General features: G+C 39.8%; 1 protein-coding gene across 1 annotated transcript in view; it reads right to left on the bottom strand.

Moving 5' to 3' along the window:
* Positions 1-236: 236 nt before the first annotated feature.
* Positions 237-21,270, bottom strand: part of LOC116728431 (AT-rich interactive domain-containing protein 5B) — a 53,191-nt gene continuing 32,157 nt past the window's right edge. Inside the window, exons 4-12 of the mRNA XM_032576550.1 lie at positions 19,872-20,079; positions 17,385-17,615; positions 15,531-15,637; positions 14,968-15,115; positions 13,733-13,785; positions 13,384-13,481; positions 13,094-13,283; positions 7,516-7,725; positions 237-6,764 (exon numbers count right to left, since the gene is read on the bottom strand). Coding sequence (XP_032432441.1) covers positions 5,619-6,764; positions 7,516-7,725; positions 13,094-13,283; positions 13,384-13,481; positions 13,733-13,785; positions 14,968-15,115; positions 15,531-15,637; positions 17,385-17,615; positions 19,872-20,079 — 2,391 coding nt within the window. The 3' untranslated portion in view covers positions 237-5,618. The remainder of the gene's footprint in view (positions 6,765-7,515; positions 7,726-13,093; positions 13,284-13,383; positions 13,482-13,732; positions 13,786-14,967; positions 15,116-15,530; positions 15,638-17,384; positions 17,616-19,871; positions 20,080-21,270) is intronic.

The following is a 21,270-nucleotide window of genomic DNA, read 5'->3' as shown; positions in this document are numbered from 1 at the left end:
TCTCCTACATTACACTGGAAAAACAAGAACATAAAATATTTTAATTAAAACTAACGGCTGAAGATGTCTCTAAAGATATACATTTCAGAGCAAACTAAAGTTATGACTAATTTTGAATAATTTTAGAAAATGTGCTAAATTTCTAAAAAAAAAACCCAAAATGGATCCCCTAACTTTCATAATGGAGCTCTACCATTTTTAATTTCTAAAAAATAAATAAAACCTTGAACTCAGAATTTATTAACAGATTACTTTTAATATAAATATACAGTGTTAAAATGGAATGGTACCTGACACTGAAAGCCTTTTACCATTAAAACAGGGAGGGAAAAAAATTACAAAGGAGAAAAACAAAAACAGACCATGTGCTGTAAATCAGTAACAATCAAAATAAAACATATTTTTAATCAAGCAAGAATTTTCTGGTTCCAATCCAGCGCCTCGTGGAACACCGCCAATGTCTTGAGTAAAACTTGGGAGGCCACAGTCCAGCACAGCTCGCTCTGGAAACACTCATGGAAAAGACGGTTTTATTTTACAGACAATCTGTGCGTAAATATAAGAAGGAAATAAAACATTTTCTTCTTTAATTCTTATAAAAGAGATCTCAGACAGACATTCCTATTGTGTAACATCCAGTTTGTAAAGGTGCCACATGGAGCATTTTTCACCATCTGTATTTGGTTGATTTAAGCTACTGTTGTATAAAATGGACATTTGGGAAGTTTGCTCTTCAAGACAGTCCTGAAAGCTTATGATGGTGGAGAGAGAACATTCTTTTAGATTTCAGTCAAACACATTTCTTCATTTTAGACTGAATTTCGATTCATTTCAGACAAATTTATCAATATTAAAATAATCTAAGTTCAAATTTTCCATGCACATAATCAGTTATATACTGGTATACAACAATTTGTGCTTATTTCCATAAGTTAAAGCTTAATTAAGCTTTTCGAAACAGTTTGAAAATGCATGTTTCGAACTTGCATTTTATTTTTGCAACAAGGTTACTTGGATTACAAAACCCTTTTGACATCTTTTATATCATAATGAGGCAATTTTTAGGGGAAATAACCAGAATTTAAAAAAAAAAACTACATCCAACCATGAAACTAGGTGACTTTATGAGGTTTTTTTTTATATAACTATTGAATAAATTCTGTTTAGATATCAGAGTATAAAGAGAAAACTATTTAAAAATGACTGACTTTTGAAAAAAAATAATGAAAATTTATATTTAATAGAAAAAAAAAGACTTTAGCTCCACATATTTTCATCTCCAAATCTGAAGCATTAACTGAAATTTTCACAAACCCGCAAGTTCAAAACTGTCCCAAAAATCTAATTTCTTTTAAAGTATCAATGGTCATTTTGGTTATCCAGAAACTTTTCTTCATAAATAAATCAATAAAATACATAAGAGAACATAAGGCAAATGTAAAGATATGAAAACTGAGAAGCTTTTAGGGCATTTTAGGAAGCTGCAGAAGAGTCAAATTAATTCAACAATTCAAAGACGTAAAAATGTGACATGTAGCACCTTTATTTTGATCATGTATCATCATGAATGTCCAACCGACCGCTTGCCATCCCTTTTCTTAAATCTTGTAGGTCCGGTTCAGTCCAACACACGGAGCCGAGTGTCGTTCCGGTGTCGCGGGTCTTCTCTCATTAAATCCTCAACACGAGAATTTACAAAAACCCGCAAAGGCCATAAAGTTCAACAAAACTCACCTACACTGGGACCCCTTGTTCAAGTCGATGGCATGAAGGCTAATGAGCTAATTTAACTTTCATTCGCTTACAAACATTAACTCCAAATTTAAGTATCAGGCACTTATAAGTACTTTACATGAATGAGCAGTGCCGTTCAAGACTGATGCTGGAGTAGTGTGCAAAACACTGTAAGAAATCTGTATAACATGCATAACAAACTGTAAACATTGTGAAACCTATGAAAGAAAAAAAAACTAGCTAGACTAAGCTTAAATATCCAAACAAAGAAAAAAAAATTATACTAGTTTAAGAAGCTGAAAAAAAAAGAGAATAAAATAAAATAATGAGTGGCATGTCATTATTATTCAATACATCAACAAAAAAGGAGCAAAAGAACTGAAGTCAAAGTTCAGGTGATTCTAAACTGGTCCAGTGGAGCTGCGTTTCACCTGGGAGGAACCAGAAGACTGATCAGACCCAGACCAACTTTAAAGGAACAGGTTTGGAAACTCAATTTTAAAAGCTGTGGTTATTAGAACAAGGATCAGTTTTAGGTTATGCATTTGTATGGCAAATGCATATTAAAGGCGCTCTACACAAAATGAACTGTAAGATTAACCATCTACCGTCACACTGATGATAAACAGGAGCTTTTAAAACAGTGTTGCCTGAGCAAAGCAGCAAGTTTTTAAATGTTTTGTGTTCTTAAAGCAACTGCAACTCAAGAAAAATGTTCACCATTAGCATCTTGGCGTACAAACAATTTGGTATAAACCGATTTAAGTCAAAAAGGACAATTGATTGATAGGAATAACTGTTAATATATATATATACTGTTAAATACAGAATCTTTGGAACAGTAATTACAATAAAAACTCTAAATGTCAGCATGCTAAGTTAAGAAAATGATCACCATTCTAGTAGCAGCAACTTTGAAGTGTTGTACAGATGAGTAGTCAAAAATTTTTATTTAAACATACGAAGTGAACTGGAATCCCCACATAGCAGATTTTGGGTTAAAGGTAAATCTAAGCATGGCAAGCTAGCATGTTAAGCCAAGAAATGTTCCACTGCCCGTACAGTACCTGCAGTACAGATGTTTGAAACTCATCATGGTCATAAATTCTAGTGGGCCACCAAAACAGCTACGGCCGGCTGGACTTAGCCCACGAGCCTCGAGTTTGAAACATGCTGCAGTTTGATAAAACTGTTTAGAACAACAAACAGTCCAGCAAAACCAAGAAGGTTTGGTGCCCGTGAATTAATAACCTAACAATGTCGGGTAAATCTCAATGAAACGCTAAAATGACTCAAGCTGTCAACAAGTCTAGCTGGCAAAATTATTACTATTGTATCAATGATTAACAAAACCTTTATTAGTTAATGGTAATATGTATATAACACACAAAAATTAAGAAGGTCCAAAAAACATGATTGACCCAAACAGCTATTTTTAAAATCTGACGAGTCGTTTATCTGATGCATTAGGATATTAGCATGTTCAGCTAACCAACGTATTAAACTAAATGATGTATGGTAGCATTCGGTCTTCCAATGACAGTTCATATGTTAACTCAACACTTTCAGGGAATACAAAAAATATGGTAAGCAGCTTAAAATGTGAGTCAGACATTGTTCCTAATGCTAACACCAAAGAGCATCATTTCATGTCAGTGCCGGTTGTTAAAAGCTTCTGAACAGCAGCTTTGTGGAGGACCAATATTATTTTTATCCTTCTTTCATTTTAAAATGTGATAAGCTCTTCAGTGAGCACCACTGTCCACATTATTTGTTCTACAAACGAGTTCCTTTAAAGCTCTCTGGGACCAATAAATACAGGTTTACTGATGTGATGAAGCAGAGCCAGACAGTAGTTACAGTAGTTACCCTGTTTGTGAAAAACATTACTGTGATAAAGAATATATGACATTTGTAGTTTTTTTTTTGCCCAATAATTATTTTACAATAAAGAAGGAAAACAAATGAATTAAGTAAAATTGTAAAAATACTATCAATAGCAGAATTATACAGGAGTCTGGTGGAGCACTTTGGTGCATCTGCCCATATACTGAGTACACATTGTTTTGTCATGCAATCATTCACAAGTATTTTTGCTGAACATGGAACCAACAGTCAAACAAATCTGATAAAAAATAATTACTAATAAGCAAATTTTTTCATCTTTTAAAATCATTTCTTTAAAATATTTTCTCTGTGGATAAATCAATGTGAATTTTTCCACCTTTTAAAAACTTTCTGACTTGCAGCGTGACAACATTCTGAGCCTTGAAACAAGTCAAAAAACAATGTGGCCATGAGCTACATAACTAGGAAAAACAGCACCTATTAGTTCGAGTCAAATACAAACGCTGAGAAATGAGAGACAGTAAATTATAACTGGCTTAAATATGACAAAAAGCAAAAGGAGTACAGTAGGTGTGCAAATCTGAACCAGCATATGTGGTGTCAAAGCGAACAGGAAAGTGAGTTAAAGAGATACCTTGATGTTTGACAGCAAGAAAAGCGACATATTTTTTGATGCAAGATTCAATTTTAGTTTCTCGTTTCTAACAAAAGGCTTTAACCGACATGAAATTCCTGGAATCACAGGTGTATCTAAAGAAATTTAAAGTGAGAATTCAAGTTAACAATTCAGTCCACAAAGTGAAACTACAGAAATGTCATGGATTCATTACAGAAAGAGATTTATTTTAAGCATTTATTTCTGCTTTTGGTAATTATAGCTTACAGGTAATGAAAACCAATAAAAATATACTCTAGTACATAAATGTTAGGGAGGCAAGAAAAGGTCATTGCTACAGAACTTGTCTATCCAGAGAGTGCTATAGCAAAGAATCTAAATGGAAAGTTTAGTGCAAGGAAAATCTGCTACTCCACAACCACGAGTTACACTTTCTGAACTGAATTTATGGATCAAAACAAACTCTTTGGTGATTTTCTAAGTTATAGAGGCGCACCTGTACAGAGCATGAATCCCAATATGGAGGCAGGAGTTGCTCACTCTGAAGCTGCAGATACAAGATTGGTTTTGATTTCAAACTTACTGATTTGGCAGCAGCCTCTACCTGCTGAAGAAGGAAGCTACAGATGTTGTGGACCATTCTGAGCATGCTTTCAACTCAAACACATTGGGATAGCTTTATAATTCTCAAACAGGGTATAAAAAAATGGGGGGAGGGGGAGAAATGAAGAACCTGAGGTAGTTTAGACTGTCGGAGCTACATGTGGGATCTAAGAATCTGAACAGAGACGAAGGCGAGAGCAAGCCGACACGATGGTGAACCTGGTTGATGGATGTGTTGTTGAAACATCAAGGTATCTCCGTCTGAGTGGATGCAGGTGAAGCCGGGAATGGCGAGGGTCGCCGGCCCTTTAAGGCACGTTTGTGTACGTTTACATCAGCTAACGAGCAGGACTGAAACGCTTCACTTTCACTGGATACTTTGTGAAGACAGCTTTTCATTTTGAGCCCTAGATTACATTTAAACACTATCAGAAAATAAGTCTCTCCCTACGGACGTAGAGAACAATTTAAAAACGGTACTAGCGGACGACACCAGGGATGCTGTGGGAGGAGTCATGATGCATAGCATCACCCAAACATGATATCTTGTTCTAACTGTTGTTTTTCTGTTTCAGTTTCATCGGAACGTAGAGGAGAGAAGTGTATAGTGTTTCCGCGGGTTATGGCAGTGTTCAGGAACAAAAAGAAAATCATCTCCCGTTTTTGTTTTAACGGAAACTCATCTGTGATTGTCATGATTCGGTTTGATAACGTTCCTCCAGAGAAAATGGAAATGTAGCGAAATAAACGTCATTAAAGAAGCAAACGCCTGGCGCAGACGAGTCTCTGAGGTGATCCTGATTTATGGAAATAAACACTAAAAACAGTGTGTGTCTGTGTCGGAAGGGCCGGCTCCTTTCAGCTCCGCGGGACCGGGACACAGGGTCGGATCTCGCTCCGGTTGCTCCTTCCCCATCGACTCCTCCTGTTTCTTTGTCTCCGTCTTCGCGCCTCCATCTCCGACTTCGGTCCTTTTGGTTTCGGTCGGAGGAGGAATTTTCACAAACCTCGTCCCGTTCATGTCTTCCTCCAGTTTCACCTGGAAGGGTGGAAGTCCGAGCAGGAAGGCCCTTATGCGGCTCGGGGAGCTCAGGTCTGCTGGCTCCTCCTGACCCCTCGCCTCCACGCTCTGAACACCGGACACCACCAAGGAGCTGGAGCGGCCCCTGAGGCTGAAATCCTGCGCTTGCTCCTGGGGGCCACTGCGTGGTCTCTTGGAGGACGACGGATCCGAGTTTCTGTTGATGGCCTGCGGACTCTGCTCGGGGCCCTCGGCGCTGGGCCGTTTGGGTGGTAAGCGTTTGCTGAGGTTGAGGGGCAGCGCCTGCTCCGGCGGCGGAGTGATGGGGGAGCAGGGCGGCTTGGTGCTCAGGTCCTGCGACAGCGCCTCCGACAGCCGGCGGGTGAAGGTCTGCAGTTGAGACGAGTCCAGGTGAGCTCGCATCACCTTCCTCACCTGGACGCTGCAGTCCAGGTTGAGAGGCAGGACGCGGAGTGGAGGCGGCGGGGGCCGGCTCCTGGACGCTCCGCGCTGACCCCCATCGTCTGAGCCGCAGCCGGAGCAGTGGTGCTGGTGGAGCTGGTGCAGCTGAGGCTGCAGCTGCTCCGAGCTGGGGTGTGGCGTGTCCGGGTTCCCTCCTTTGGGCTGGAGGGTGAAGATGGCCGGGTGGAGCTGTGCTGGGTCCTGAGGGGTCAGGGCGGGGCTATCGGGGCCCCTCTGGAGGCTGATTTGGCTCCTGAAGACGTCCAGAGGGCACACGCCTTTGATGGGGCTGAAACCGCTCAGCGAGCCGGTGACGAAGTGAGGGAGAGCAGGGATGAGAACGCTGGGAGGGGGAGGAGCCGCCGGGTCGCTGCGTTCCGACTTCAGCTCCGTCGTTTTGAAGGGGAGGAAAGAAGGAGACATGGGGGAGAGGTCAGGGGTCAGGGGCATGCTGAGCGGGAGGATGGCTGGCTGGATGGGCTGCAGGGACGAAAACAAGGATGGATTACAACATAAAACTGATCTTTCAAAGCTTTCTTTACAGAGTTTGGGAACTTTACCCAAGCATTTTCAAGGTACGTTTTCACATTTTACCTGCACCACACCTGAACATCAAAACAATACAAATGAACACAAGAAAAGTTTCAAATAGAACTGATTATTGAAATAATTGATTTAGTAATCGATCAACCATTAAACTAAAAAAATAGCCCATTTACTGAAAAAACAACACTTAGAGCAGCAATAAAGCCAAAACTGTTATATATATTTATATATTTATTACATTTAACATTACAAACACCTTTTTTGTCTGTAAATATGACCTACCCAAAACTCAAGTAGCAGTTTTAGCTTCTCCTGCTTCAAATTACGTTAAAAAATTTTTTTTTTTAAAAATCTATGCACCTAAGAAAGTAACAAAAAAAGTTCTCTGTTTTCTGGCATTTACCGTAGTAAAAAGAAATAATTTTGGTACTTTAACTGACCTGAAACAAGAGAAGTTTGATCTGATTTCACTTCAGACAACGGGAAAAAAATGTGTCTGTTTTATTATCTTTAAATATTTGGTGTCAACACTCTCCAAATTTAGGCTTTTAATTAAACGTTAGATTGCAACTTTATTATAAAACTGTGCAGTTTGAATATTGAACACTTTCCAAAACACCTAAAGGATCATAAAGTCTGGCTTTGCTAAAGGAAACAGAAATGAGAGCAGCATCAGGACTTTTACCCGGTGTGTGCTGCTGGGTGTCGGTCCTCCTCTGCCTACAGGGGGCAGCAGAAGACTGTGCTGCTTCAGCTCCACCACTGCTGCTTGTTTGGTTGCTGTTTGCTGCTGAGCCAGCAGTTTGGCCTGAGCAATTAGCGTGGATTTGTTACGAGTTCCTGGCGGTCGGCCTCTACCTCGTTTCACCACCATGGAGCCATTTGGACTCAGAATCTGTTCAAGGACAAGAGGAGAAAAGGAAAAAGTCAGTTCTCTGGTGGGTTTAAAAAATTATTTTAGCAAATAGAAGTGCTAAAATGATTACAATCTAAGAAAAAAGTATGTTGTATATTCAGAAGAGTTCTTCAAAATGATTCTGAAAATCTGCCATGTCTGTCTGAAGTGGGCATGGTTATTAAACCAAATACCTTTGATGGAGAAAAACGTTGCCAGTTTCAGTCACTCTACTTTTAACAAGAAATGAACAACTGTTATGTGCTCCGGCACATTGTATTTATTTCTGTCTATTTTTTTTCACTTGGATTATTTTGTATAGAAGTTAGTTGTATGATTTTTGTTGTTGTTGTTTAATATACTTTGGAGTTTTGATAATTCTTTCTTGTAATTGGTCCGTTAATTTGTGACGCTGTTGGACAGCCTATAAATAGGCTGGATTGCGCCAGGTAAAGGCGACGCCCACTCCCAACCAACACCCAGGATGCGTTCTGACGCAGTGCGCACGTCTCCAGCCTGCCACACGGTAGTTTTTTGTTAGCTGTTTGTTTGGTTGATGTTTTTTTTGTTGTAATTTTTGACCTGGTGGGACCGGTTGTCCTGTTTTCGATTTTTCTTTAACAGTAGTTTCTTTTTTCTTGTAGTCCGGTACTAGCAGGGGCTTCGACGGCCCTGTATAGGGTTGGCCCCCTGCTGTACCGTTTTGTTCTTTTTGACCGGCTCATCAGGTCCAACTTTCTGTTTATACTTTGGAATTTTTGTGTTCTTTCTTTTTTGGGACACGGGGAACCGAGGATTTAATTCTCTTTTTCTTCACAGAAAAATCAAAAGAAGCTCATCTTAAAGAAAAGGTCGAGAGAATTGAAAATAAAAATTACTTTTGAATCCTCATTTTTGTCTTCGTGTCCTCAAGTATGTTGTGCCCTTTGTGGACGTAACATATTTATGGGGGCTCGTCTAAACAAGGTTTACCTTTAGCGCCTAGTTGTGTCCTGAGCTTGTTTTGCGTTTGTTCCGGTTGTGTGGTTTTTCTCTGCAGTTTGGAACAGCTGGTGTGCGTTGCGGTGGTTTAATTGAGATAGTGGGCGTGGTTTTCTGGTAGCTTTTGTTTGTGCATGGGCTTTTAGCGCGGAGTGTGGCTTGATTCTGTGGTCTAGACATGGAGTTTGACCTGGATGAGTTTGTTAGAAAGCCCACGTTTGAGTCCTTGGGTAACTGCACAAAGGATCAGTTGCTGTTGGTAGCCGATCAGTTCAAGGTTACGGTAAATAAACGTGCTAAAAGAGGAACAATTGAGGCTGAGTTGTTGGCAGCACTGGTTGAGGTTGGGATTTTTCCTGCTACAAGTTTACCGAAAAGTCTTGTTGGGTCTCCATCCAGAGCTTCTTGGCCAGATGATCCGGTTCGTTTGAAGGAACTTGAAGTTGAATTAGGACGGCTTGCTTTGAGAGAGAAGGAGCTGTATCTGGAACAGAGGAAAGTGGAGATACAAGCCGAACTGCGTTTGAAAGAACTTGAGTTTGGTGCTGCGTCTTCGCAATCCCAATCAAATGATTTTGATGTGTGTAAAAATGTTCGCTTGGTTCCTCCATTTAATGAGCGAGATGTTGATAAATATTTCACGTTGTTTGAAAGGGTGGCGCTCACACTTAAATGGCCTAAAGAGGTGTGGACTTTGTTGTTGCAGTGTACATTAAGTGGCAAAGCGCAAGAGGCATATGCGTCTCTGTCTGTGGCAGATAGCCTTGATTTTGACAAGGTTAAAAATTCTATTTTGCGGGCGTATGAATTAGTGCCTGAGGCTTATCGCCAAAAATTTCGTAAGTTAAAGAAACAGTATAATCAGACTTATGTGGAATTTGTTAGGGACAAAGAAATTATCTTTGATCGCTGGTGCTCTGCTAAGAATGTTGCGGATTTTGTACAACTTAAGCAGCTTATTTTGATGGAAGATTTTAAAAATAGCTTGCCAGACAGAGTTACCACCTACTTAAATGAAAATAAAGTGTCAGACGTGTCAGAAGCGGCAGTGCTCGTTGATGAGTACGTGTTGACGCACAGAGCTAATTTTGAGCGCTCTCATGTTTTTAAAATATTTGACAAATCGGAACATAACGGGAAGGAGTGTGTGAAGCCTGTTTCATTCGTTGAATCCGATACACCTGCTGCGCTCAATGGCGTCGAATGTCAGTCAGACCTTGTGTTGGATTTAAAACCGAATGTGACGTGTTTTTATTGTAAGAAGAGTGGGCACATTGTGGCCAATTGTCCGGTTTTACAGAAGAAGACCACTAAGCCGGTCGCTCTAGTTCAAACGGTAAATCACGTTACCCAGTCACATTCAAATAAAAAGTCTTGTGAGTATGCTGATTTTAAGCCTTTCGTTATGGACGGATTTGTTTCTGTGTCTCCTGCGGGTGAGAAAATCCCTGTAAAAATATTGCGGGATACTGCTGCTTCTCAATCCTTTATTTTGGAGGGGATTTTGCCGTTGGATGATGACACTGCTATTGGTTCGGATGTGCCGGTTCGTGGTTTTGGCATGCAAGACTTTGGTGTTCCTCTGCACAAAGTCGTGATCCAGTCTGAGCTGTGGTCTGGTGACGCTGTGGTTGGCGTGCGCCCTAGTTTCCCCATACCCGGCGTCTCCATGATCATGGGCAACGATTTGGCTGGGGGTCGAGTGTTAGTTACTCCAGACGTTACGCCCGTCCCGGTGTTGCGCACCTGTCCGGATGAGCTTGCTCTTATCTTCCCGGATGTGTTCGCGTCGTGCGCAGTTACGCGCGCAGCACTTAGGCGTCAACAAGAGGAAGATACTGATGACCTGGATTTGAGTGAAACTTTTCTGTGCAACGCTGAACCCGAACAGGTCCCATTAAAGAAAAGTGTGGAGGAGGACATGTTTGATGTCAAGGCTCTGTCATTGTCCAGACAGCAGCTGATGGCGCTCCAAAAAACTGACGAAAGCTTAGCATCTTTGTTTAACGATGCATTAACTGATGAGTCTGACTTCATGTCTACTGGTTATTTTTTAAATGATGGGGTTTTGATGCGTAAATGGACGCCTTTGACTGTCTCCCCTGTTGAAGAATGGAGTATTATGAAACAAATTGTTGTCCCAGCCCCATATCGACCAGAGATTTTGCGACTAGCACATGACAGTCCACTAGCTGGTCACCTTGGCATACAGAAATCTTATGATCGCATTTTGCGTCATTTCTTTTGGCCAGGGTTGAAGAGTGATGTCGTGCGCTACTGTAATTCGTGTCATTTCTGTCAAAAATCTGGAAAACCCAATCAGACTATTCCTCTTGCTCCGTTGTATCCCATTCCAGCCATCTCTGAACCATTTGAACGAGTATTGGTTGACTGTGTGGGTCCGTTGCCTCGAACCAAAGCGGGGAATAAGTTCTTGGGGTCTAACTTTATGTCTAAAGTATTTGCACAGGTTTTAAATCAACTTGACGTAAAGCACTGTCATTCTTGTGCCCATCACCCGGAAAGTCAGGGCGCACTCGAGCGTTTCCGTCAAACGTTAAAAACAATGCTTCGCACCTACTGTTTGGCGTTCGGAAAGGACTGGGATGAAGGGGTACATTTACAACTGTTTGCTATATGGGAAGTGGTTCAGGAGTCTCTGGGGTTTAGCCCGTCGGACATGGTTTTTGTTCACACTGTTCGTGGTCCTTTAAGACTATTGAAGGGGAAGTGGTTGTGTGAAAGATTTGACCAAAATTTATTGGACTACGTCAGTGATTTTAGACTGAAGCTGAGCCGTGCGTGCGAGATAGCCAAAGAAAATCTTCAAACTGCACAGGCTAAAATGAAGTCGTTATTTGACAGAAAGGCGGCCGTGAGGGTTTTTGAGCCTGGTGGCAAAGTGTTGGTGTTACTTCCGGTTCCTGGTTCCAGCTTGCAAGCACGCTACAGTGGTCCTTATGTGATCAAGAGTAAGGTCAGCGCTAGTGATTCTGTGGTCTCTACTCCTGATCGGAGGCGGGCGTCACGCCAATGTCATGTTAACATGCTGGAGCCTTACATCGAGCGTGCGCCCTCTGTGACTAAGGCGGTGAGTTGCGTTTCCAGTGGACGAGCTGTCTCATGCGTCGGTGCGGACGCACGGAAGGAGCTGTCCAGTGCTGACCCTGAAGGTGACGTCTTTTTCCCGGATGCCTCAGAAGGACAGTTTCCAAATTCGGAGGTGTTGGGGGACTTACCTCTCCTGTTGTCTCACCTTGATTTTTCCAAGCAGGCTGATGTCATTAATTTGATCCAGTCTTGTCGATCGCTGTTTGCAGACATTCCAACCCGACGCTCTTTCACGACTTTAGTCTGTTTACCTTATTGGATTATTTTGTATAGAAGTTAGTTGTATGATTTTTGTTGTTGTTGTTTAATATACTTTGGAGTTTTGATAATTCTTTCTTGTAATTGGTCCGTTAATTTGTGACGCTGTTGGACAGCCTATAAATAGGCTGGATTGCGCCAGGTAAAGGCGACGCCCACTCCCAACCAACACCCAGGATGCGTTCTGACGCAGTGCGCACGTCTCCAGCCTGCCACACGGTAGTTTTTTGTTAGCTGTTTGTTTGGTTGATGTTTTTTTTGTTGTAATTTTTGACCTGGTGGGACCGGTTGTCCTGTTTTCGATTTTTCTTTAACAGTAGTTTCTTTTTTCTTGTAGTCCGGTACTAGCAGGGGCTTCGACGGCCCTGTATAGGGTTGGCCCCCTGCTGTACCGTTTTGTTCTTTTTGACCGGCTCATCAGGTCCAACTTTCTGTTTATACTTTGGAATTTTTGTGTTCTTTCTTTTTTGGGACACGGGGAACCGAGGATTTAATTCTCTTTTTCTTCACAGAAAAATCAAAAGAAGCTCATCTTAAAGAAAAGGTCGAGAGAATTGAAAATAAAAATTACTTTTGAATCCTCATTTTTGTCTTCGTGTCCTCAAGTATGTTGTGCCCTTTGTGGACGTAACAACAACACAACTTTTATCTATTTTCCCATAGAAAAACTTTTAATGTAGCAACTTAAAAATGTCTTTTAATCAATAAAACTTATTCAAATGAAGCTACATGCTGCTTCCATTAATCGAGTTTCTTATATAATGGAAACAACACTATTGCGAAATTGAGTTTTTCCAATATTAGCAGAAAATCAAAAAAGCTTTGAGCACATTTGTAATGGAAATACAGCAACACCTTGCTGTATTTACTAATTAATAACATTGTTATAATTAATAAGAATCAAATCAAGTTTTGATTTGATCAGCTGTGCTTTTAGCTTTTGAAAAGAACAGAAATAGGATAAAAATGACAGCAGAACCTGAGACTGGATGAATCGACCCTTCAGTGTGTGACTTACAGGAGAAGGCGGAGCTGCAGGCGACAACGTCCCCGTCCTCCTGTCCTTGGGTTTGGGTCCGGGCTTCCTGCCTCTGGGCAGAGGTTTCCGTCCTCGTATTCCTCTGGGTTTGGAAGGCAGCGGCACATCGGGGATTTTAAACTCTGCTCCTCCTCCAGCTCTCAGGTGCTCCTCGTATGGAAGCATCAGTCTGAAAACACACACAACATTTAGAGGTTTTAAAGGACAAGTTCCCGGTTTTGGATCCTGACAAAGGCGGTCAGGACGAGGGGGTTGTTTGTTCGTCCGACCTTTCATAGTGTCTCCTGGTGCAGGTAGCTGCGCTGGTGCTGCCTGGACATCCGCCCAGCTCGTTGTACACCACCTTCCACAGGCGGTCCGAAGTCACCTGACATACAAACACACAGAACAATAACCAGAGATCCTACAGGGATCTGTTCATCTTTGACTTTGGTTTTTGTTGACTCAAATGTTGCTGCACCATGTTGGAAGCTAAAAATTTGTGATGTTTTTCCTCTGATCCAGACCTTTCTGTAATATTTTTAAGTTGTTCGGATGTTTTGAAAGTCTATCAGAGGTTCACTGTTAAATCTTTTCAGCTTTTTCAACAAAATCTCAACAAAGGTAGATCAAGTTCACCTTCTTGTAGCCACCGAGCCGTTTGACCACCGAATACATGAGGAACAGGTCGACTGCAGAAACAGATCAAAAATGTAAATCAGGTTCAGCTCAGTAAGTCTGTAAGTTTCCTGTTGAAGTAAAACTGTAAAACTACTGAATCCACATTTATCAAACTTATTTTTAAGCTCTATGATCGATACAAATGTTTCCAAATCAAAATTCTGCTGGTTTAACGTTTAATACTGAATGGAAAGTTCATATTCACAGGCAGAGACTCCAGTGCATCTTTAAGGTTTTTAGATAGATGACACCAGCAATTAAATAGCAGAGAGAAATAAGCAAGAGGTGGAAAAAGAAAACTAAAGTCAAAAGAAAATGTTCTAATGTATCAATAAAAGGTCAACACTGAGGAAAAAAAGGAAAATTTGAAAGAAAAAAAAGGAGATAAATTAACAAAAAAAAAGCTAAAAACAATGCATGGAAGGAAAATAAAAACAAAGCAAATGATTCTTAGTTTATTTTGTTTGGTAGTTGAGTACTTTATGAATTAAACATTTAAAAAACACTAAGAACTCAAATCTTTGTTAATTCGTTTGCACATTACTGTGTGAAGACTTTTGTACTGGAAAAAAAAAAAGTTGGTAACACTTTATTTGGCGGATTGTGGATAAGCCTCACATAACACTGTCATAAACATGACTTAATGAAGTGTCATTCGGTAAATAATGATACTTTTAATGCAAAAGTTTATATTTTTATTGGACTTCTAATACAAGTCTTAATGCAACTCTGCATTGAAAGTGTCATTATTTACCGAATGACACTTCATGACAACAGTCATAGACATTCATAAAGACTCCTTCATGTTCATGACAACTATAAAGTCATGTTTATGATAGTGCTGTCAGTCTTATGCACACCCTGTCAAAGTGTTACCAAAAAGTTAATTAAAAACAATACAGACTGCAAAATGGTGATGGGACGAATTGACCAGATGTAGAGGAAACATTTTTTAGTTATAAGACTAGGAGAGAAAAGCTGAAAAGTAAAAGATAAGAAACTCGTAAAAGAAAAAGACGAATCAAATGGAAAGCGTCACAAAAAAATGATATAAAAAAACTTAAAAAGTATTAACAACACAAAAAAGGATTAAATAAACTATTCCAGAGTAACAACAGGAGATGATTTTTATTGAAGGAGTGAAGGAAAACTGAACAACAGAGCAGAGAGTAGAGGGAAAACAGAGGACTCACTCTTCTTGAAACCTAGGTTGGGAACTTTATGGATGGGTGATCCGTGGCGCTCCATGAAAACAAAGAGCTGATCCAGGAACAGCTGCTCCTCTGGATGGGGGAGCCAGCTGCCCTCACAGCCGACCTCCACACTGCCCATCACGTTCTCCTGCAGGAGGAAGAAAAGAAAAAGGAGGACGGTTTGAGTCAGTCCACTTTTAGACAGTTTTCTGTTAAAGTCCCGCTTCGTCAAACTTTCCTGAATAAATTTCCATATTTTCAGAGAAACGCAGTGAAAGTGGAGTGGGTTCAGTATCAAACACTGTGAGGATCAGGTTCACCCACATCTTCAGATCTTCTCTGTTAACATTTTGTGATCAACAACAACAGTAAGGATCACTTTAGTTGATCTGCTTTGACTTCTGATACTATTTTTTGGTCTAACTTCTCCCTGAACTCCTGTGTCTTTATCAGGGTTTGGAAGGGAAGAATGAGCAGAAGATGTTTATTCAATCAGAGTTGGGCTCAATGAAGGCTTTGGCTTCAGATAGCAGAGAAAGGTTCTAGAACAAAAACATACCAACCTTCATCTTTTCGATCCAGGACTCTGGTTGGCCCGAGGTCGGAGAGTCTTTGCTGTCGCGACCTTTCCTCTTACGAGGTCGTCCTCGGAGACTCAGGGATGGACACCCTGCAAGAGAGGGACACGATGAGGACAAACTTTAAAAACAATAACAAAGTACTGCAGAATCTAAAAGAAAACATTAATCAAGACGTCCAGCAGGGGGCAGCGTTTCACAGGCAGGCTGTAAGGAAGGAAGTGACGTTTTTGAGTCTGTTGGTGACAGACAACAGAATTGAAATTATTTCTGAGGCTGCCAGAGAACAATAACTCGATGTGGAAGATCATTTCAATTCCTGAACAGAAAAACCACAGAAATCAGTTTAATTTGGACTAACAGCAACAGATTAACCGCCTTAGTGGACAAACGGGACTGTGTATGTATGTGTGTGTGTGTGTGTGTGTGGGTGTGTGTGTGTGTGTGGGGGGGGGGGGGGGGGGGGGGGGTGAAAATTATTTACCCTAATCAGCAACTAAAAGTCAGAGTGATATGAATAATCATTAACATGGTGGTGAGGTTAAGTTAGTTAAACGGGGCTGAAATTATTAATCCAATTAATTGACTGTTGAAATAATTGTCAACTAATTTAGTAATAGATTATTCAATAGACTAAAAAAAAATCCATTTGCTGAAAAAAAAACATATACAGAGAAGTAGTTAAGCCAAAACTGTACAAAATATTAATACATTTTGAATTCAAGATAAAAACTAATTTGCATGTGAATATATTTTACCCCAAATTCCACAAATGGCATAGTTATAACTTCACCCGGCTCATATTCACTAAAGGAATCCTATATTATTCCATTTTAGGCAATAAAATGTTTATTTTCTTATTTTAAAAATGAATAAAATTGTTTCTTTGCATCCTTTAATGCATTTCTAATATTGTACGAAAAAGGAATTAGTGGTCAAATGAAAAATTTGTAAAATATGGCAATTTTTAAAATCTGATTAATTGCCAGAATAATCAATTACAGCCCTATTATTAAATATTGTTGAAAAGGTAATTTTCAAACATTTGTTCATGCAAATTTTATTTAAAATGTTTCTCAGAATATTACATAAGAACAACAATAGTATATTTAACACAGAATATGGACAACTTTTCCTTACTCTGCTACTTTCTTCTCCTGCGACTCTCCTGCATTATTCAGTTATTTTAACTGTGAACTTGATGTTTTCTTTGTTATTTGCTCTCCATAGAAGCTACATCTGGTCTTATGTTTTGTTTTAACTGCGGTACCTTCCTGGAGGAGGGCATTGGCTGACATATTGCTGCCATCAACTAAATGTTCTCCCTCTCCTGCTATTAATTTTTGGTTTTTATGAACATAGAAAGTTCTCCTACATCAGTTCATGCCTTTATTTTTTGTGTCTGCTCTGCTCTGTCTTCTGAAACCTCCAGTTGGTCATGGCAAGTGACAGCTTGTACTGAGCCATGTTCTGCTGGAAGTTTCTTCTTGTTAAAGGTGAATTTTCCTCTCCATTGTTGCTATATGAATACTCAGTGCAACATTCATATAGCAACATGTAGCGATTGTCACTACATGCTGGTCCAGGAGGAGTGAATGCTGCAAGTCAGTGATTCAATGCAATCTGCTGAATTTCTTTAGACAGAAACTTCTTAAACTAATTTGAACAATAAATTGAGATTAATTTGCTGTCTGATAACTAGGATCAACTGGAATGATTGTGTTATTGAATTGAAATGAGTTGTTGTTGCTAATTGTCGCTATACAAACAAAATGAATTGAAAAAAAGAATCTAAGCAGTAGATCTAAGCAGCCTCTGAAGGTTTCCAGTTTCACTCACTGAACTGCCAGGAGAAACAGGCGCTGCTCTCCAGTGTCGGGTGGTTGAAGGTGTCCCTGCAGTACATCACCCTGATGTTGGGCAGAACCTTGATGGCCCCGAGGGCCAAGAGGTATGGGTCCTGCAGTGCGGGGCCCCTGGCTCCATCCTGGATGCGTCTCTGCAGGGAGCGGAAGCGGCAGTACTGTGGGTAGCTGAGAACCTTGACAGTCTGCCGCTGCGACAGCTCGTCTGCGGGGAGACAGCAGAGAAAAAATGGCCGCTCAGAATCCGCATGGTGACCTCTGACCTGGCCTTGAGGAAAACACATGCTGCTGAATAGTGAAGTAACATTACTGCTGACAGGGTCAGAACTTTGATTGACACTTTGATTGACTGATGTCTCATTCCAAAAACTCTTTTTTTTTTCACTTTTCATAAAATCACATCCAAGCTTTCTCCAAGGAGAAACACACCAGCATTTAACATTGCAAAAATAATTATTACTCTACTGGAGAGAAGCTAATTTTTTAAATAAAAAAGAATCATGGTCATATTTGATCTTGTTTCCTACTACAGGATTACAAATATGAACAAAACAAACTTGTATGCTGATATAAAACTACTTCTGTACACGTAAATATCAATATATTTCTTGAAGAATGGGGGGAACTGTCAATATCTGTAGGTTTTTTTAAACAAAAATATACACACATCCAGAACAAAGATGAAAAAACTAACCTAAGCATGATTTTGAAGGCAGAGAAAAAAACAATTAAATCAGAAATTTAAATTTAAAGAATTGCAAAGACAGTTAAAAAAATCTTTTCAAACTTCTAAATCTTTTAAGATCAATGCACCAATCAGGAATTTTCTACATCAACGCTTTAGCTGAAAATTCAAAAAACAAACTGCAGCACAAGATGACAAGATGTCAGCTGATTGGTTTACAGAATAGTTATACTGTCGCTTCATTCTTCTGTGGGAACAGCTGAAATGCTTTCAAACAAGGCATTTACACCCTGTGAATATTTCAGTTTGTTTTATATTTCAACACCACCACTGAAAAGTTTGGACACAACTCCCCACTGAACAGGTCAAAACAAAACGTCCTGTTTATGATGAGAAAAATGAGACCGAACAGACAGGAGATGAACATTACTGTTAATAACAAAAAAGTAAAAAGTTACTTTGCTGTTAAGAGTTTCAACTTTAGTTCTAAAAGGGTCATACCTCTTGACCCTTTTATATGTTCTCTGGTGTTTTTAAATGAGATTTTACATTTGCAAGTGCGGAATAATTAAAGAAGAAAAATTAAAAATTAAAAAAGGGACTTCAACATTTTCTACAGATAAAAATGTTGGGGATGGTGGAAAGAATTTGCTTTGCACCATCCCAGGTCAACACTTTACAGAAGCAGCTTTTACTGCAGTGACAGCTGGAAGTCTTTTGTCTCCATCAGCTTCACGCACATGGGGAATGAGAACGTTTTGTAAACTCTTTAGGAAAACAGCTCAGCATCAGTCACACTGGATGAACAGAAATTATTCTTCATTTTAAACAGATTTTATTCCAGAAGAAAATCATTCTTACGGCATGATACTGCCATCACGATGTCTCATAATAGAGATGAATTGCTAAGAGTGAGTCACAGTTTTAGTTTTCTGCCACAAAACATTTTAGGTAAAAATCAAAAAGTTACATTTTTGTTTCTGACCAGACCTTTGAACATTTTTTTACAGAATTTTTATTTAACAAGTCAAGAAGGAAATATAAACTGCTAAAATCAAGATGTGATTTGGCAAATCAAGGACATATTTAATAAAGTAAACACTCAAAACAGGAAATGGAGAAAAAAATGTCAGGAAAAGTTTGACATTTTTCCAGACTTTTTATAAAGGTGTAAAATAATAGAAGCAGATTCTAGATTTTTCAAGACTACAAAGGAACGCCATAAATCACACACAGGTTGGTTTTATTTACCAATTAGCTGATTTCTAAAGGAGGCAACAGACTTTATTTTGGGATACCAGAACAACAATCTATTAAAATCCCAACAAAATACATGGAAGTTTGTTGTTGCAATGTATAGAAATGTGGAAAAACAGATGGGTGTGAACACTTTTTCAATTCACTCCAACATCTCTGCTTTGCAGTGAGATTTGCAGCTGCTACACGTTAAAGCTAGCATGACTCAGTTTTTCCTCCAGCTCTTAAACCTCGGGGTTATCTCTCAGACTGAGAAGTGTTGCTGAAAAGCAGGAACAGGGAGCCGACATAGAACTATAAACTGCTACATTTCTGTAACTCCTGCACCAGAAACAGAAAGATAGAGGACAGAAAATTCCCAGGGAGAAACATGTCTGGCTGCCTGCAGCAGCTCCAAACATATCCTGTATCATTTTAGAAAAAGTTAGAAAACGAATGAAGTGGGCTTGACTGAAAACACTTTTCTTCTGCTCATATATTTATAGAAATTCATCGGATGTTTGGTTGGGTTTTCTTTACCCTCAGTTTTGACTTCCAGGAGCTCATTGTTGTTGCTTGGCATGCCACCGCCGTCGTCTCCGCCGCTCTGTGGAGGTTCGTGGACACCGTTTGTCTTGACCACTAGAGGCATTGGGCCACCGCTCCACCCGGCTAGGTCGGCACGCGACCATTTCACCAGGTCCTCCACCCGTACCACCATCTTCCTGGACACGGCCAGTACCTCATCCTGATGAAACAGAACGGAAATTTGCTTCAGAACTGCTGGAACAGAAATGAAAGTTTCAAATATGCAGGATTAGTCTTTATCCACTTGTAGGTAAGAAATATACAGTGCCTCTAAAAAGTATTCACCCCCTTTGGGGATATTTTATAATTTGGAGTCTGTGACTGACTTAAAGGGGTGAATACTTATGCAATCAATGTTACTTTTTTTTTTCTCGAATGTCATTTCATAGAAATCAATTTCACTTTGACGTTAAAGAGCGTTTTCATAATTTAAAAAAAGACCAATTTGTGATGGATTTTTAAGCAATAAATTGAGTGAAACATCCAAGTGAGTGAAAACTTTTTATTGGCATTATGAAGAGTGAAACTTGTGTTTTTATATCCTTTTATTAAGGTAATCAGGTTAAGCCTTACTGCTGATTTAAATGTTTATGATGATGGAGATTTCTGCTTTGTAAGAGTTCAATGCTACTGGCTTCGGAGACATCTTATGTCCTCTGAATTTAAGTGTCTCCATTCAGAAATGGAACTGGATATATTTGAAGGTCATGTGACTGTACTATAAGGCTAATCAGATCAAATCAGGTGTGGGGAATGTAACGACATTAGATTATGATGGATTAGAACATCTGCCAAAGCACAGCATAAGTTGTAGTTCTTTGCTCTTAGACATTTTCTCAGTTTTCCTTCATCTTTATTGATCTTCGTTCAGGATGGATGAATCTGTTACTGGTTTTGATTACTGGGTAGAAGCATACTGCTCTGTTTGTCTCTGCAGCTGCAAGCAGAAAGCAGTGAAAGTGCAGCCGGCCAATTTCAACCACCACAGAGCAGCAGGTGTTAAATTTAGCTGTCCTTTGGCCTTTATAATGCTACAAGAAAGACTTCTGAAGATGTTTAGTGCCCACTACCTGCAGAGACGAATTATGACAGCACTCCTTCAAAGCAGTTATTTGTTGGCTAAGGGCTAATGCTAAGTAAGAAAACATTTAGCCGAATGTTTGCAGTTTTCTGACAAGTCTGATCCATCTGTTCAACTTCCTACTGCATCAGCTTGGTGAGATGTTATTATTTTTAGGAAAATAACATCAGGATTCTATACCTCCCTTTTATATAATTGATGTTGCGAACCTTCAAAATAATAACCTGGATAAAATGATGAACTTTGAGTAGTTAACTGAGGCTAATTAAA

This window comes from Xiphophorus hellerii, chromosome 11, assembly GCF_003331165.1.
Source record: "Xiphophorus hellerii strain 12219 chromosome 11, Xiphophorus_hellerii-4.1, whole genome shotgun sequence".
NCBI classification, from domain to species: Eukaryota; Metazoa; Chordata; class Actinopteri; order Cyprinodontiformes; family Poeciliidae; genus Xiphophorus; species Xiphophorus hellerii.
Note: the sequence above shows the minus strand (reverse complement) of the source record. Positions and strands in the feature narration are given on the sequence as shown.